The sequence below is a fragment of the Manduca sexta genome, chromosome 18 (assembly GCF_014839805.1).
Source record: "Manduca sexta isolate Smith_Timp_Sample1 chromosome 18, JHU_Msex_v1.0, whole genome shotgun sequence".
NCBI classification, from domain to species: Eukaryota; Metazoa; Arthropoda; class Insecta; order Lepidoptera; family Sphingidae; genus Manduca; species Manduca sexta.
In genome coordinates this window covers 13,694,708-13,712,482 of record NC_051132.1, presented here as the reverse complement: position 1 = coordinate 13,712,482, position 17,775 = coordinate 13,694,708, and the positions used below count along the sequence as shown (strand labels likewise).

The following is a 17,775-nucleotide window of genomic DNA, read 5'->3' as shown; positions in this document are numbered from 1 at the left end:
TAGAGAATTTAATTAATATTATATGTATTTTATTGATGACAATAATAATTATTGGTTGTATGGCTGTAACTTCCTTAGTGCATATTTAACTATATTTAAAAAACGAATATTTATAAATTATAACCGCCAAATTGAGTTGCGACTTGTAACTTTATATAAAAAGAAATACGTAAGACTAGGCAGTATGGTCGTAAGACTATAGCCTGTCCTCTAAGGACGAATTATAAAAAAAAAAAAAAAAATTGTAACTTTATAATTTTAACCAGACTTTTAACATTTAAAAATTTCTTAACTTTAACATCTTATTTAAAATTTTCTCATTACAATGTCTACTGTGTCAGCAAATTCACCTAGTAAGCGTGAGGTAAATATCTTGTGTACTTATCATAATAAATTGTCTGATGCGACATACCCAATGTTTTATTTATTTACCTACATTTATTGTTTTATTGCATCAAGAATATTATGTATTTAGTTGAAACATGCTAGTAATACATAAATATACTATTCTTATATCGGCTTTGGATTTAGAATAACTCAAATTTTTCAGAAACAGCAATCAGATCTGGCTCAAGAAGTAGAATCTATCAGAGCTATGAATAGCAGCCTCCGAGCTTACTTGGAACATCTGAGGGGTTTCAAAAAAAATCTACTAGCAATGAACAACAACTACACACAACTGAACAAAGTTAATCATCAATGGATTGATATTGTCAAGGAAATGAAATGATATTTATATGTATATTGTCTGCCTGATTATGCATAAAGAATGTCAAAACCAAGACTAACAACAAAAGTTAAAGACCAAAACAAAAATCTTACTTGTGGATGAGAAAGTAATGTTTTCTCCTAATGTGAATACAAATATTCAGCAGATTATTATTAGCATAAGGAATTATGAGATTATGAGCATGAACCTCGAATATCATAAAAAGGCATGAATTGCAAAGAATGATGAGGGCAAGGTCATTTGCTAAGGGCCATACTAGGAAGTTATAGATTAAACTCTTGTATAAAAATAAAAGTAAAGGTTGTATATACATATTTTATTTTGTATAATTTTTTGTCAGAATGATCAGTATTCTGAGAATTCTTGTATAATATTATGGAGATTCATATCCATCTGTAATGTTCTCTGCATTCCCTTTAGAAGACTTTTCTGTAACAAATAGAGTTTCACATATTATTCTACATCCAGCAAATGATTATGTACAAGCCATAAAAGTAGCTAAAGAAATTTGAAACATCAAATGGTGCATTACTTCAATTGATTTATTTTAGTGAAAACAATTTTTTATATACATAAAAACTAAAGGCTACTTGAAATTTGCATTTGTTGAGCTAGTTTTGTGGCTGATTGTACTTAAAGATAAGCTCTTTGTCTACCAATTTGGTTTTCAAAGGCTATAAATAATACATCCAAACATACTTACCAATCATACATATAGAATACTGTGGAGTATCGCATGGTAGCCCATAGACCAGGCCGCTCAAATGGTCCTGCCTGTCCAGGTTCAAGCAGGAAGAGTCCATTGTGAACTCTTCATCCAACCAGGGAGGCATCTAGTAACAAATAGTTAATATAACTACAATGCATTGTGTTATAACACCATACTGAGGTCTTGGGTTCAATCCCAGGATCAGGTAAAATGTCTTTTTTATTGCTTTGAATGGCGAAATGAGCTTGTTTCGTCTGATGGTATGCAATATTACCGCTCATAAACAGTACAAACACCATCCAACACCTTGAATTACAAAGTATTGTTTGGTATTCCACTGCGCTCGTCATACTGAGACATGAGATGTTAAGTCTTATTATCTCCAATAGTTACACTGGCTATAATATCCTTCAAACCGGAACACAGTGACAACACACTGCTATTTGGCGGCAGAAATAGACATTGCGGTGGAACCTACCCACGTGGACTCCCATATATCGGAAACCTACCACCAGTAAAATGTTTAATTGTCTGCTCAATATCAACCTGACGATTTAATGGGCTTTGCTCAATGACTTGAAACTTAACAGCTGGCTTAAATTAGACGTGAATACACCTCTACAAAGCCCTTAAAAAGAAAAGCTTGAGACTATGATATCCACCCAAGACTTGTAGAGGAACTTACATACAAACCAAGAGTAGAGTCACCAGATTTATGGTCAGGGATCCGTTTTCCGTTACTCGGATTGAACCAGCTGTAGGAGACACCCTCTGTGGCGACATCTTTTGTCATGTTTAGGCGACCAGAGACCCAGACGTGCTCGATAGCTGCAATTTTTGAGGTGTCCTTATGAAAATTTTGGTTAGTTTTCTGTTTGTCAACGTATTATACCGCAAAACATCGCTTTTAAATATTAAAATGTATTTTACTTGTTTTAGGCATTTTAACAGTTTCGTTCCCATTATGAAAAATAGATGGCGCTTAATGCAATTTTTCATACTTACGTTGTTCTTTATTTTCTCCCATCAGAAGTAGTAATTGGATCAAAATATCGTTATTATCGAGGCTGGCAAGCATGCCATTTAATTTCAAGCAGTTTTCGTAAGCATGTTGCCAATAGAATAACTGGCGGACGAGTACGTAGTAATACACGTCGTCACTAGGTGGCGCTACTCCAGTTCTCAATGCATCTTGACCTGATAAATGAACGGAATAATGATAAATGATATATTGTATTCTAGTATTTTCATACTGTTTTATTTCAAAGGAGACGAGAATTTGCCCAATATGTTGTATAAGGTAAAAATCTGATGGATTAAGTTTTGCCTAAGAATAAAGAAGACTGAGTTGTCCATTAGCTATTTTAGATTTAGAGAAGCAGGATGGTGAACAAACATACAATAACAGAACATTGATTTGTTGCCTACATATTTGAAAAAAATATGTAATATATCTTAAAAGTCTCGGAATAGTATAAGTAATCAAAAAGCAGATAATTCAAGCAAAAAACCACAGATGCATGGCGTAGACAATACAGCAATATTTAACTTAGAAATTGTATCTCCTTCATTACATAATCCAGATTCTACCTTTTGAATATGGCAGAGTGACTCCAAAGCATGTGACAGGGGAATGTCGCCCATATGGACACAAGAGTATCAATTGACAAAGGTTTTTATATCTTACAAGTCATCCCAATTATGCTGGCTTGCAGGCGTACTTTCGTATATGTGATAGTACGGTTTGACCGTGTCGACTGGACATTCATTCGACATCCTATCAGGTGCAGTGACGTCACTTAACGGAGCCCGTTATACAGGGTAACTTTGACATTACGTTACTAAATGAAACCATATACTTTTCTACTTGGAAATAGCACTTCACAATAAGTTATTTTAGCCTTAGATGTAAAATGAAAAATTTAAAGTTTCGAACAAAATAAATATTAATAAAAAGTCATTTTAATTTTACGCGCCCTAAAACCACTACTACAACTTCAAAAGATTTCGTCGCAGCGAAAAAAGATTCGTTTTTCGCTTAACCTCTTTATAAATAAACTGTAAATACTAGCTGTTACCTTGGTAGCAGATGAACTGCATCTTCCTCTCGCACCTGGCTTCCATGAAGACTGGCGGGTGCGACGCGTGCCGGTCCAGCTGCAGGCATCCGCTCTGCTTTATTGATCTTATGTCTCTGATCAAAGAATATTCCTTTTCCATTAGAGTGGTGTACTTAGCTTAGTTATTATTAATGTTTATAGTAGATTGCAGGTGAGAATAATCCATTTTGATAGGTTTTGGAGAGAGATTTTGGTAGCTATAAGCGTTTTTTTTATCCTTCTTAAAGGAGCTTTTTGATATAATCATTGATTCATTTATATCCCTTTTCGTGAGATTCAATATTGTAGAACGGCACTCTTGATTTTAGAAATTTCATTAGATTTTTCTACCATATTGGCTATGATTGTGTGGGATTTCAGCTAATATAAAACAATGAATCCATTTAAATCTATTAGAGTATTACAAAAGGCTCTTTATATTTAACACACTAAGTATTGCATTTTAATACACTAACTTTTGCTCGCGGCTTCGCCCGTTTGAAATAGTTTCTCCGAATGAAAAAGTTCCCGTTTTTTCGCGTGAAAACATTCCAGATTTTCCCTGGATAAAATGGAATCTATATTCCATGCAGTACATTATCTTACCTTTACCTTAGTTTCCAAAATGTCGCTCCGTGGCGGAAATACACCTATGACTTGTCCAGGCGTTTGCTTGGTGGCGGAAATAGTTCTACGACCTATCCAGACGTTCTCTTGCATACGTAAACTACTGTTACCTGTCATCTAGAATATACATTAACCTCATGGGTGGCCACTGTTCCGGCTGCACGTCGAGCAACACCGGCGGCTGGAAGATGCTCAGCCCGGAGTCGATCCAGGTCCATCTGCCCAGAGCTCCCTTTGCGCCTACCCATGCGTTCTCTATGCCTGTAGGTGTAAAGCTGAGTTTACACTAGTAAATTCTAGCAGCAATATATATCGAAAGAATTTTCATATGTTGACCTTGACACTAGCAGCTATATTTCAATAAATAATGTACATGCGACTCATCGCAAGTCCTGCAAGCTTGTCTACACTGTAAAATTTCCTGCGAAATTGTATTTCAAGTATTCTTGCTTATCTTAACCTAAGTTAAGGATAGTATGGCTTGTTAATCACAAGTAACTATACTCCATATAAGATGGAAATAATGCGGTACTAAATATTTTTATTAAAGTAATAAACTATCAGCATCATTATCATTTCAGCCGGGAATCGTCTACTGCTGGACATAGGCCTCCCCCATTGAGCGCCACAGGGACCAGTTCTGGGCCGCCCTCATCCATCGGACTCCGGCGACCCTCACCAGGTCGTCGGTCCATCTCGTGGGGGGCCTGCCTACGCTGCGTCTCCCGGTTCGTGGTCGGCACTCCAGAACTTTTCCGCCCCAACGACCATCAGTTCTACGAGCTATGTGTCCTGCCCATAGCCATTTGAGTTTCGCAACTCTAATAGCTATGTCGGTTACTTTGGTCCTCGGATCTCCTCATTTCCGATTCGATGCCGCAGGGAAACTCCGTTCATAGCCGTCTCCATTGCTCTCCAATAAACGATATTTATATTTAATTGGTTGTCTAGGTTAAAGAAATTGCTTCTAGGCTAAGTTTAAAACTAAAGCGTAGAAGTGACACCCCTAAAGCAGGTTTTTTATATTCCTGGTCAAGTTATATGTACTTACTGGGTCTCGTTTTGAGCATAGTCATGCCAAGCTTCTTCAAACACCGCATGCTCGCGATATTCGCTAAACTAAACCAAAACAAAATAAATTAAACTTTCCTTGCCTTTAAGTTATAGTTAACATAAATTATATATTAGGATTTACGGAAATAATCAATTTACCACAGATCAATTTGATAACAACTAACAGCTGAGAAAAACAATTATTGAACAAACTATAAAATATAATTGTAAATTAAATATCCGTTTTCACAACAGGACTTCTTTTTAGTACTAATTTTGCTGTGACATATAAAAAAATGCACAAAATTAAACATAGCCAATACCCATTGTTACGAAATAGTGTCGTTACCTCATCTTCCGAAGCACGCAGTAGGCTGCTGCCTGGTGCCAGTTCATCCAGCCATCATACACGTGGTACAGCCCGGATCTACAGCGCACGGTCTTCAGCTCCGATACTGGGCTTTGGTAGTGAGAGTCTGGCATGCGCATAATATACTTTCAATCATGAGACACCTACTAGCTTTAATAATAATAATAACTTAACTTTATTGCAACAAAAAGAACACAGAAATAATAACATCAAGAACTACATAAACAATAAATAGCATATCTGAGTTTAAGCATTTCATTTATTGTCAGGGGTCCCAAAACTAGGCTATGCCTGTATCTTGCTTTCGCTCTTCAGTTTATTTTAGTTAGTTAAAAACCAAGAGCGTCGCAATGGATATGGAGAATAAGAAAAATATGAATTTTAGGTTAAGTCGAGAGCACAAGTTCCTCCCAAACTCCCCCTCTCCCGCTTTAATAATAACATAGAGCAGAGCGTAATTGAGCGTACGGAATATTAGGAATGGAATTGATGAATACATTCGAGTTTCGACGTGCGGGAATGATCGATCAAGCAAGTCAAGTGACAGATTTAGGACTTTGGTTGCTTTACATTTATCAATTTTTTTAGAATCACTAGGGGCGGCAGCTGCCCCGCCCTGCACCCAACTTTGTATAAAACACTTAAATAAATGTAATAAGAATGTTTATGAATGTTTTAAGAACCTATTCCATGTCTAATTATTGTTTTTTAAATTTGCAATGTTTTAATGAAGTTTCTTCTTGGATATATTGGTATTTCGGGCTGATACTACATCATCGAGCACCATTACTGAGATGTTTGTGAGGGGATCTCGTAGTGGTCAGTTTGAGGTGGTGATCCCTATAGCGGATATTTGTAATAAATATTTTATGTATGTTGAATGGGTACATTTATATTTGTTTAGGGTAACATTTGTTAATATGTAATTTAATTTGTTTTTGTGGCAACACGCCTCCACTTCCTTCTTCCTGTCACGGGCTGCCGGCGAGCAGCCACAATAATGTAGTTCTTTTAAGTTTATGTTTAAGATATCAAATTAAATAACAGTGATCCGTCATAGTGGTTTTATTAACATGGTAGCAGAGCGTGGTTGCCTGCAAATACAAAGAAGAAAAGAAGATATTTTCGCAAATAAAGTGGAAACGTGCTATATATGCAATAAGCAAAAATGGCGTTTACTAAATGCAATGACGCAGTTATTCCAATATTCGACGGATCGGATTATAGTATCTGGAAAAATACGTATACTTAAGTTTTTGGAGTTTAAGAAATGTAAAGAGCGCTGCCATACGAATCAAAAATGATTCGGATGATGTTGCAAAGTGGGAAGAGATGGATATCCAGGCAACGAACTACATTTATAGTGCAATAAGCAACAAGCAACTCGAATATATATGCGACTTAGATTCCGCATGCAAAATATTGGCAAAATTTGATGAAATGTACCTGCAGAAATCATCGGCACTACAGATTATATGTCGCAACAATGTAGAAGCAATAAAATTATCGAACTATTCGCAAGTAAGTGTATTTTTGACGACTTTGAGAAATCAATAAATCAGTTAAAACAAGCCGGCGCGACGGTAAGTGAACAAGAAAAATTAAATTATATGTTAAAGGCCTTACCTCATAATTACAGTCATATTGGAGATCTAATAGACGTTTTACCAGAAAAAGACAGAACTGTAGATTATTTGAAAAGTAAAATTATGTTAAAATCATTGGATAAAGAACCTGAAAAATGTAATGAACCATCACGCGACAACTCAAAGGTTTTTAAAGCTCACACTAGTAGTTCTGCATCACCTAATAAAAACTTTAAATGTTTTACCTGTGGAAAACCTGGCCACATGCAAAGAGATTGTCGACACAGAAATGTTAACAGTGGTAGAGGAAATGGATTTATTAGATTTAATAATAATCGTGGACATCAACGTGGATCATATTATAATTCAAGAAATATTAGAGGAAGAACTTATAATAATAAATCCAGTAATGAGAGTGGTGGTAATAATTTCCTTGCAACTATTGAGAATAATAATGTTTCAACTTCAAGTAAAATATATAATATTGAGCAGTCTGGCCACTTAACTTGGTTATTAGATAGTGGTTGTACAGATCATATAATTAATACTGATGAGTACTATCATTCATGTGAAATATTACAACAACCTATTAAAGTAAAAGTTGGTGATGGAAGAATATTAGAAGCTACAAAGGTCGGAAAAATACAAACTTATTTTATGGTCTATGGAAAAAGTCTGAAGTTGTTTTGAACAATGTTTTCTATGTCAAAGAGATGAAAGCAAATTTATTGAGCTATTCAAAGATTACAGACAATCATAAAATTGTTTCCAGGGGACGCACAATCAAAAAATATATAATGTCTATGGAACTATTATAGCTATAGCAGTGAAAGAAGATAGACTGTATAAATTAAAAGGTTATATAAATGCAAGTACATTACATGCTAATTTAGTGAAGAAATCAAGTATGACAGTGAAGGAGAAATTACATAGGATGCTTGGTCATATAAACTTTAACAATTTGAATACTATGTGTACAAGTGAATTATTGAAAGGATTACCAAAGGAGATTGAATGTAAGTACATGAAATGTGCTATATGTATTGAAAATAAAATGCATAACTTGCCATTTAAAAATAATAGAAAACGAGCACAGGATATATTAGAAATTGTACACACAGATTTAAATGGGCCACACAGAACTACAGGTTTTAATGGTGAAAAATATTTCTTAAGTTTTATAGATGACTATAGTAAGTTGGCAAAAGTTTATTGTATTCCGTCAAAAGATAAAGTATATAATTGTTTAATGCAGTATGTTAATGAGATACAAAATTTAACTGGGAAAAATATTAAAGAATTGAGATGTGATAATGGAAAGGAATACATTAATAAAAGAGTGTTTGACTTTGCAAGATCAAAGGGAATTATGATTAAATCTTGTCCGCCATATGTGCATGAATTAAATGGCACAGCAGAGAGGTTCAATAGATCAATAATGGATATGTCAAGATGTCTATTGGCAGAGGCAAAAGTGCATAAAAGATTTTGGCCTGAAGTGGTTATGGCCGCAGCTTATTTAAAGAATAGAACATTAACAAATGGCACTATAGAAAGGAAGACGCCTTATGAGATATTTTTCAAACAAAGGCCAAGCATTGAAAATTTAAGGATATATGGAAGTAAAGTATTTGTTAGAACACCAGAGGAAAAGAGAAAATGTAAATGGGACAGGAAAGCCGAGCTTGGCATACTAATGGGCTATACAGATGTTGGATATAGAGTATTAATAAACAATAGAATAGTTGTAGCAAGACATTGTGATATAATTGAAGATGATGTAATGTGTATTGGTCTCGATGATAATAGAGAAGAGAAAAATGATAAAAGTAATAGCCAGCCGAATAAATTGGAAGAGAAAATTATAGAAGAGAAGAAAGAGACTAATGCAGAAGAAAATAATGAGAAAATTAATGAAGATTTGAATGCTGAAACAAATGAAAGTTATGATGATAATAAAGTAATTGAAACAAGAAATCGGCGTAAAATCAAGCCACCAACTCGGTTTGATGAAGAATTTGGTTATTATTGTATAACTGTTAACTATTGTGATGCTATGATTCCAGATAATTTTCAGGAGGCAATAACTAGCGATGAAGCAAAAGAATGGACTGAGGCTATGAATCGTGAGATGAACAGTTTGGCAAAAAATGAGACCTGGAGACTTGTAAGTAAACCAGCAGACAAACAGCCTTTAGATGTGAAATGGATATACAGAAAGAAAGCCGAAAATAAATTTAAAGCTAGGTTAGTAGTAAGAGGTTTTCAACAAAAGATTTTATTGATGATATATATTCACCCGTTGCTAAAATGCAAACTTTAAAATTGTTATTGTCTTATTGTTGTCAAAATAATCTTAATATACATCAGATGGATGTTGAAACTGCTTTTTTAAATGGTAAAATTTTATCTGAAGTTTATGTAAAGCAGCCAATTGGTTATGATGATGGCACTGATAGAGTTTATAAATTAAATAAAACATTATATGGTTTAAAAGAAAGCCCTCGGGCTTGGTATGAATGTGTCAATAAGTTTTTAACTAGTCTTGGATTTCAGAGAAGTAAATATGACTTTTGTTTATATTTTAAATTGGATACTAATGTGAGTGTATACATTTTGTTATATGTTGATGATTTGTTAATATGTTGTAAAGATGAAAAGGTAATGAGTAATATTAAAAACAAACTGTTAAGTAAATTTACTATGAAGGATATGGGTAAAGTTAAAGAATACATTGGAATACATATTGATTATGATTATAAAAAGAATAAGACCATGACACTGAGTCAGGAATCATATATAGAATCATTAGCTAAGCGTTATAATATAATAAATACAAAGTTATATACTACACCAATGGAAGTAAATCTTAAACTAGAAAACTGTAATATAAATGAGAATGTAAAATATAGAAATTTAATTGGAGCACTTTTATATATTAGTTCAGGTACAAGACCAGATATATCGTTCAGTGTTAATTATTTGAGTAGATTCCAAAATTGCTATAATGAGACACATGTTAAATATGCTTTTATGCAGTACTTAAATATCTTTACTTAACAAAACATATAAAATTAATTTATAACATGAATATAAATTCTGATATGTTAGATTGTTATGTAGATGCAGATTTTGCAGGAGATATTGTCAGTAGGAAATCAACAACAGGATTTGTAATTAGATTGTTTGGGAATGTAATATTTTGGAAATCAAAGAAACAAAATTGTGTAACAAAGTCATCTACATTTGCTGAATACATTGCGCTGTCAGAAGCTGTTACTGAAATTAAATTTATAGTTTGTTTAATTAATGAGATTTGTCAGAAAGATTGTAAACCTGTAAAAATATATGAAGATAATATTGGAGCTCAAATTATTGCTAAATACGGAAATTTCACAAAAATTCAAAACATATTGAAGTTCATTATCATTTTGTTCATGAAAGTGTTAAAATTGGTTTAATTGATGTTATAAAAATTGCATCTGATCAAAATATAGCTGACATTTTAACAAAACCATTGGGAAGTAATAAATTTAATAAATTTAGAGATATGTTAAAGTTGTTGTAAAAGTAATTTATCTTTCAGATGGATATTATGTTGAGATAAATATTGGTTTAAATTGTTTAATTAAAAGATGATAATTGTAATATAAAAAAAAAAAAAAAAAAAATAAGTTACAATTAATATGTTATACTGAAGGTAATGTTTATAGAGCTATTGTTTTAATTTAAAATACTTGATATGAGTAGTGTATGATATGATTTAGTTAAAATATAAATGTAAGGAGGCATGTTGAATGGGTACATTTATATTTGTTTAGGGTAACATTTGTTAATATGTAATTTAATTTGTTTTTGTGGCAACACGCCTCCACTTCCTTCTTCCTGTCACGGGCTGCCGGCGAGCAGCCACAATAATGTAGTTCTTTAAGTTTATGTTTAAGATATCAAATTAAATAACAGTGATCCGTCATAGTGGTTTTATTAACAATGTAGTCCGTAATTCAGTCTATAGTGTAAATTAAGGATCTTAAATATCTAAATCAAATTACTACGTGCTCTGCGATCTTTAAAGGTGTATCATTTGTGATAACCGATTTGTGACAATTATTTTAAAATATATATGTTTTTACTCCCGGATGAAGGTCACTCCGTACTAATTTATTCAAAATTAGTTCAGCGATTTATCCTTGGACGCAAAACAGACATACTTTTAGTTAGATTTAGGTGGTCCATTTTTTTGGCTTTTAATCTGCTATTAATCTTGTCTAGTTATGATTTTTCCGCAGTTGAAGTGTAAAATAATTAATAATCATGGATATTTCTGCCTTTAAAATTTCGTCATATTAAATTTTAAAGGCCGAAATATCCATGATTATTAATTATTTTACGTTTTTCTTTCAACTGCGAGAACTAATCACTAACTAGACGTGAATTTAAATTCTTTACTTGCCAATACTTGTTTAGTTACCCAGATTAAAGCCGAAACAAAATGTATGAAAATGGACCTTGAGCTACCACCTTAAATAAATAAATAAAATACTTTATCACGTAGGCGAATAAAGTTGCACTTATGATACGTCACAATTCATAAGAATAATTACTATTATTTCTAAATAACAATTAAAATCACTTATACAACTACAGACATTTTAAATTAGAGATAAAAATTTTAAGCAATACAAGGCAGTAACCAGCTCGGGCCGGCAGGAAGGAGGAAATAAAAGGATTTATAATATTACTAGCAAAAACCAACGGTGAAGAAAAGAAATTGCATTAGTAGCTCCACCTAAGATCAGGATGTTCCAGAAGCTTACCTCGCTCACACACAAATGGCCTCTCCAAGCTGCAGGGGAGGTCCAGAAACACGGGCTTGTCGTGGTATACTCTCTCCAGGGCGACGCAGTCAGCGCCCCCGTCTGGCACCGGGACATGGGTCCTGTTCAGCCACTGAAATAATATTAATAACTATAAGTCTATAATTAGGTATCATATATACTTTCGCAAATATTATACTTGAAGAAAATAGAGTCGACGATTTTTTTATTGCTTTGAATGACGAGACGAGCTTGCCGTTCGCGTGATGATAAGCGATAAGACCGCCCATAAACAGTAGAAACACCATCCAACACCAATGTCCTTCAAATCGGAACACAAAAGTGACTACACACAGCTGCTTGGCGGCAGAAATAGACATTGCGGTGATACCTACCCAGGCGGACTCTCACATATGTGACTTACCACCAGTAGTACCTCCAGTTTGTTGTAATATTTTGGCGATCAAATAATTACACGAGGAAACGTGATTAAAACGGAGCTAGTTTTTCTACAACATCTATTAAATTATATTCACAAAATATATTTTTTGTTGCCTAGAATCAACCAACAATAGTAAGGTAAGCCGATCACCACCACCTAAAGTGTATAAAAAAGCCTGAGTTATTGATCTTGTCAGAAATCGACGTTTATTATTCTATAATGGGTAATATAATAATGAAAAGTTTAAACGATTATTACTAACCACAGGATAATGCCGAGCTACATTGCTGTCTCCCTCACTCCTGAGGATATCCAACGCGGTCCTCCTGAGTTCCACGCCATGAAACCACCTGTACCCTTCTGGATCTTCGGCGGAATCTCTCCTGGCTCCAACCCATACTGATTCTATAGCTAAAATCGAAACTCAATCAAAACTATAATGAATCACTTTCACCATCACATGTTATAACATAAGATCTTGTTATATTTTTTCACTTCTTATTATATCTTTTTTTGTCTGTTTTGAGTTTCTACTTATATATCTAAATCATATTTATAACAAAAATTAATATTTTTGCCGCTGTACCAATATATAAATTTGCATGTTGTGATCTCCTATAATTGAAGAGGCACGTCACATTGCTAATTGTACAAATGCTACAACATTGTATTTATTATATGCCGTGTATCCTTTGTTGGAGGTCCTTAAATAAATAAATAAAACTTATCTATTGGATTCTTGCGTTGACCTTAAACTGCATCAAGAACGAAGGACCTGGCGAGAACTTAAATCTAAGAATTAGTAATGACTTTGAGCTTCATACAATCATGCCTTGGTCATATTTTTTAATATATTTATAGATTAGTAATAGCTGCTAAAAATGAACACTTATAACAGTTTAACAATAACTTACTAACCAATAACAACTAATCAGAATATACTAAAAAGAAATTATATTTCACAGTCGTAGAAAAAAAAAAGAATCGTTAGGTTCAATTTACTCCTCAGTTAATGATGTTAGAATAACAAGCATATGTACGAAATAGTTTATGAGTAAAGATGGCGAAAAAAGAGACTCACAAAACTGCGACTCTGAAAGTGCTTCGGCCAAGAATTCTGCTTTATCTCTCGTGTCCAAGATGGCCAGGGAACCGTTGTGGTGGCCGCTGTTATGAAAAAATTAATAAAACATTGATATTATGAAATCTTGTAGTATTATCAATGTAAAATAGTGTGCGGATGTTTTGGATATAAATTATTGTTACGTAGCTAATGACGCATATACAGTGGAATGGTTTTGAATGTTTATTATAGTGTTATATCAAAGAATATTATTAGTATGTACTTATAAATTATAATTTCGTCTTTAATTAACATAATGATAATATTTGTTCCTACCGGCACAATATCTTCGCGTTTTCCCAATTTACTGGCAAATTTTGTATTAAATATTCCTTTTCATTGAAAACGTACGATTCCCATTTATCCGATGAAGCTTGAGGCACTAGAAATAATACAATATTTATAAAATTTATTTCCTGATAAGGTGAACTCTGAAAGCCTTTACCACCTTCGTCTTCATCTACACTTTCCATCAGGTGAGATGGAAGACAAACGCCTATTCCATTACAACTATATAAAAAAAAAATACATTCACTACATGTAAGAGCTGCAGTATAAGTTCTTTTCTCTACAACCCAAACGGATTGGGTCGATCAGTGATTCCACTGCCAAACAAAAACCTTAAGGAAAAATCAAATCTATTATTTCCCAAAAAACCTTGATGCTCTTGTATTCATCAAGTTTATCTGTGGTAGACAGTAGTATACCCGTGAAGCACTCGCCGGATTCGGAAAAAAGTATTTTGATATTTTTTTTCTTCCAAGTCACACAAGTACCGATAATATGGTTATAGTCTATAAAGGTTCGTGAAATCATATGATTTTTTAGAAATAAGCATAACGAAACATGGATGTCCTTATTTTAACTGCATGAGAATATTAAACCAATATACATACCTCTATATTGCTCATGGTAGCTCGCCAAACAGAATTTAAAAACCAGACACAAAGGAATTATTAACTCCATCCTCCACGACGTTCCAAAGTAGTCCTCCGACTGCCAACTGCGAAGCTCTCCCTTCCAGTCGAGTTTTCAATAAAATTATAATAGAATATTTTGAAAACATACTATGAACTATCAATAACCTTTATGTAGAAATATAAACATTATTACGTAAGATCCGAGTTACCGGGAATCGTGAATGTAAATATGAAATAGTAGAACAAATGAGTGGTACAGAATGATGTTAATATAACTAATTAGTGGGTAGATACATAAAAGTGTGTTGCCGCGGATGCAGTGTAAACTGCTAAACTAACTAAATAAAGTTATTGCCCTTACAGATTGTCCACTGTTTATTGTAAAATAAATGAATAAAGGGATATAAAATGACACATACATATAAAATTAAACATGTCAAAATTAAAATATAAACTTATTAAATTCCTGAATATATTATGTATGTACATATTTATTTTATAAAAACATTGTTTACATTTCTAATACTCTATGAAAGTGAAATATGCTTTCACTTATTAGCAGATTGGAATTATTCTGGATCTGATACAGAATGCTCGTCAACGTGATTCATTCAGATTATTCAGATAAATGAGAATCATACTCACTGAAAAAAACAGCATGCGTGTAAGGTAACTCCAAATCGGATCCGAAGAGGTCTGAATTTAAATTTTAAATTGAGAAACATATTATTCACAAAAAAAATATGTACATGCAAATGCAGATATTTTTTTATTTTGTATATATTTATTTATAAATTTTGGTTATTATATCTAATAGATTTAATTTATTACACATGTAACGATGCACGATTAGTTTTAAAAAAATTAAAAAGAAGAGCGGTGAAGCCAATTTTTGGCCCTCGTGTAAAATCTAATTTTTAGAGCACCGGCTGTACTCCGATAATGTGGCGAGACGACCCTAAACGTCATAAAATCCTACTGGACATTAGGATTTAGACTAAACACACTATTTCATCGTTGCGGGTTAACACATAAGCAATTCTCTCCTCGTGTCTCAGTGCTCATTAATATGAGTGTCATTGACGATTTTCGCTTGCACGTTGTGTTACACAAGCGGGTGACGCCAACATAATCTACTCTCTAACACCACTCCTAGCGTCGGAGTTTATACCAGTTTATAAAGATGTACTGAAACTGATGAAAAATCGCTATACAGGAGATATTGTAAACGGTATATTGAAATAAATAGCCCTGAAATTGTGTTCGTGGACAGCGTGGACGGCGGTATGCAGAATTGCAAACAGGCCGACATAATTGTGTCGATTGACGAGGGGTGATTATCGTCACTACACTATCTGGACCCATCTCTGTTTACCATCACGTGCAGTGGGACACCAAAACAAAATGACAACTATGCCGAGCCTTTATGAAAATTATGCAAAAGCAGGCTGATATCATTTTGCCGATTTTTTTAAATTATACGTCTTTATTGGTCGTAACTGAGACTATGCTGTATTGGATGCACCTAGTTTTGACATTTATTATACTAGTGATAATAGTGATGAAGGGGAAGCTTAATTAACAATTTTAATTAGGCACCGACTCAAAATTGGTATCCAGTAAAGGCCTATGACGTGAAAGTATTTTTTGGTTTTGAGTGGTTTTTGAAGGCGGTTTCATTTTTTGTTAAAATTATTTTTTGCTTTTTTGTGTTAGTAAAAAATAAACTGTCTCGATGGCCTAGTTGTGTTTTGCTCACAATACGACTATCGCGCTGAGGAGTTACACCTTTGCCTACCCCTGACAAGGGGAAAAGGTGTTATGCTATATGTATAAGTATGTAAGAAGTACACTCAACCAAACTCAAGGCAAAATCATAACTAAAAACGTCACAAGAAAATAAAATTTGCGATTTTGTCTACTTAGACAACATAATTATTCTAGTTTTTTTAATTTTAATATTTTAAAACCTTTATGGTACCAATCTGGAGGTATATTGTTTTGAATAAAAAAAATCCAAATGGGTCCGTAAATGAGAGAGTTCTGAGGTAAAAAAAAAAAACATTACAAAAAAAATCACGCCGAATTGATAATCTCCTCCGTTTTTGTAGTCGGTTCAAAATACATATTCATTCCGTAACCGCCTGAAACTGTTCTAAGGTTATCAGGGTAAGATTTTTTCTTAAGATTAAACTATTTTTAAGGTTATAGCTTAAGGTGGACAATGTGAAACAAAATGTATGAAAATGGATTTTCATACATTTTGTTTCACCTTTAATCTGGGTAACTAAACAAGTATTGGCAAGTAAAGAATTTAATTTTTTTTTTAATATGACGAAATTTTAAAGGCCGAAATATCCAGGCATATTAATTATTTTTACGTTTTTCTTTCAACTGCGAGAACTAATCACTAACTAGACGTGAATTTAAATTCTTTACTTGCCAATACTTGTTTAGTTACCCAGATTAAAGGTGAAACAAAATGTATGAAAAATGGACCTTAAGCTATAACCTTAAAAGTAAACTCGTTCACAGCAGTTGGTTCTTTACGGCATGAACAGATCCACCGTGTTATGACGGCGCATCGTAGGCAGTTTTATAAACGAACAAAAATCCCTTCACAAATTATTATTTTCGCATTATTAAAACAAATACATTTAAATACAAACTAAATCCATGACTTGACATGTCCGTCTTAAAATGAGGTTTATTTTTTTTTTATTATAGGCAGCGGCTTGACTGTTACCTAGGTTTGGATGACGTCTATGGGCGACGGTGACGTTATATATTGGTCTATAACGGTGACTACTTACCATCAATCTTTAATGACTCACTTCCTATCTTCAAAAAGAAAATATTGAACTCGCTTGTTGTAACCTTAATCTAGTTATATATTCAGTCTTATATTTAGAATATACTGCACTTATGGTGCAGCCAATTATTTATTGTTATGTAATATGTTCATGCTGTGACAGCCTGTAATTAAAACAGCACTGAATTGTTATAAAAAAAAACTATGTAAGGCGTATGTTGTGTTGGCTGTTCAAATAAATAAATAAACCTTACTCTATCTACAAAAGAATATTTCAACGTTAATTATATTTAAGCACTTTTTAATCAGCGCTCTTCTCAAATAATATTTATTAGTATACGTTCACGCTTTTATAATGTTCTTATGTTCGAATGTTAGACATTAAAATTAAACTATTTTTTAAACGGTGGAGACCCGTGACCACGAAAGCAGTCTTCGAAACATCGGCAACAAATTAAAATATTAAAACCACGATAAAATCTAAAAA

General features: G+C 33.3%; 1 protein-coding gene and 1 long non-coding RNA gene across 2 annotated transcripts; one reads left to right on the top strand and one right to left on the bottom strand.

Annotated features, from left to right (window-relative positions):
* Positions 1–149: 149 nt before the first annotated feature.
* LOC119189737 lies at positions 150–1,040 on the top strand. Its single transcript, XR_005112579.1, has 2 exons — positions 150–364; positions 551–1,040. It is a non-coding gene; the product is annotated as an uncharacterized LOC119189737 (long non-coding RNA).
* On the bottom strand, positions 1,032–14,748 carry LOC115448609. The gene is made up of 13 exons (XM_030176082.2): positions 14,453–14,748; positions 13,833–13,938; positions 13,515–13,600; positions 12,696–12,844; positions 11,992–12,124; positions 5,568–5,694; positions 5,217–5,284; positions 4,300–4,426; positions 3,518–3,633; positions 2,445–2,636; positions 2,125–2,267; positions 1,434–1,563; positions 1,032–1,159 (listed from the first exon to the last, which is right to left on the bottom strand). Exons 1-13 carry the CDS (start codon positions 14,520–14,522, stop codon positions 1,104–1,106), a joined length of 1,503 nt encoding a protein of 500 aa, XP_030031942.2. The 5' UTR covers positions 14,523–14,748; the 3' UTR covers positions 1,032–1,103.
* Positions 14,749–17,775: the final 3,027 nt, after the last annotated feature.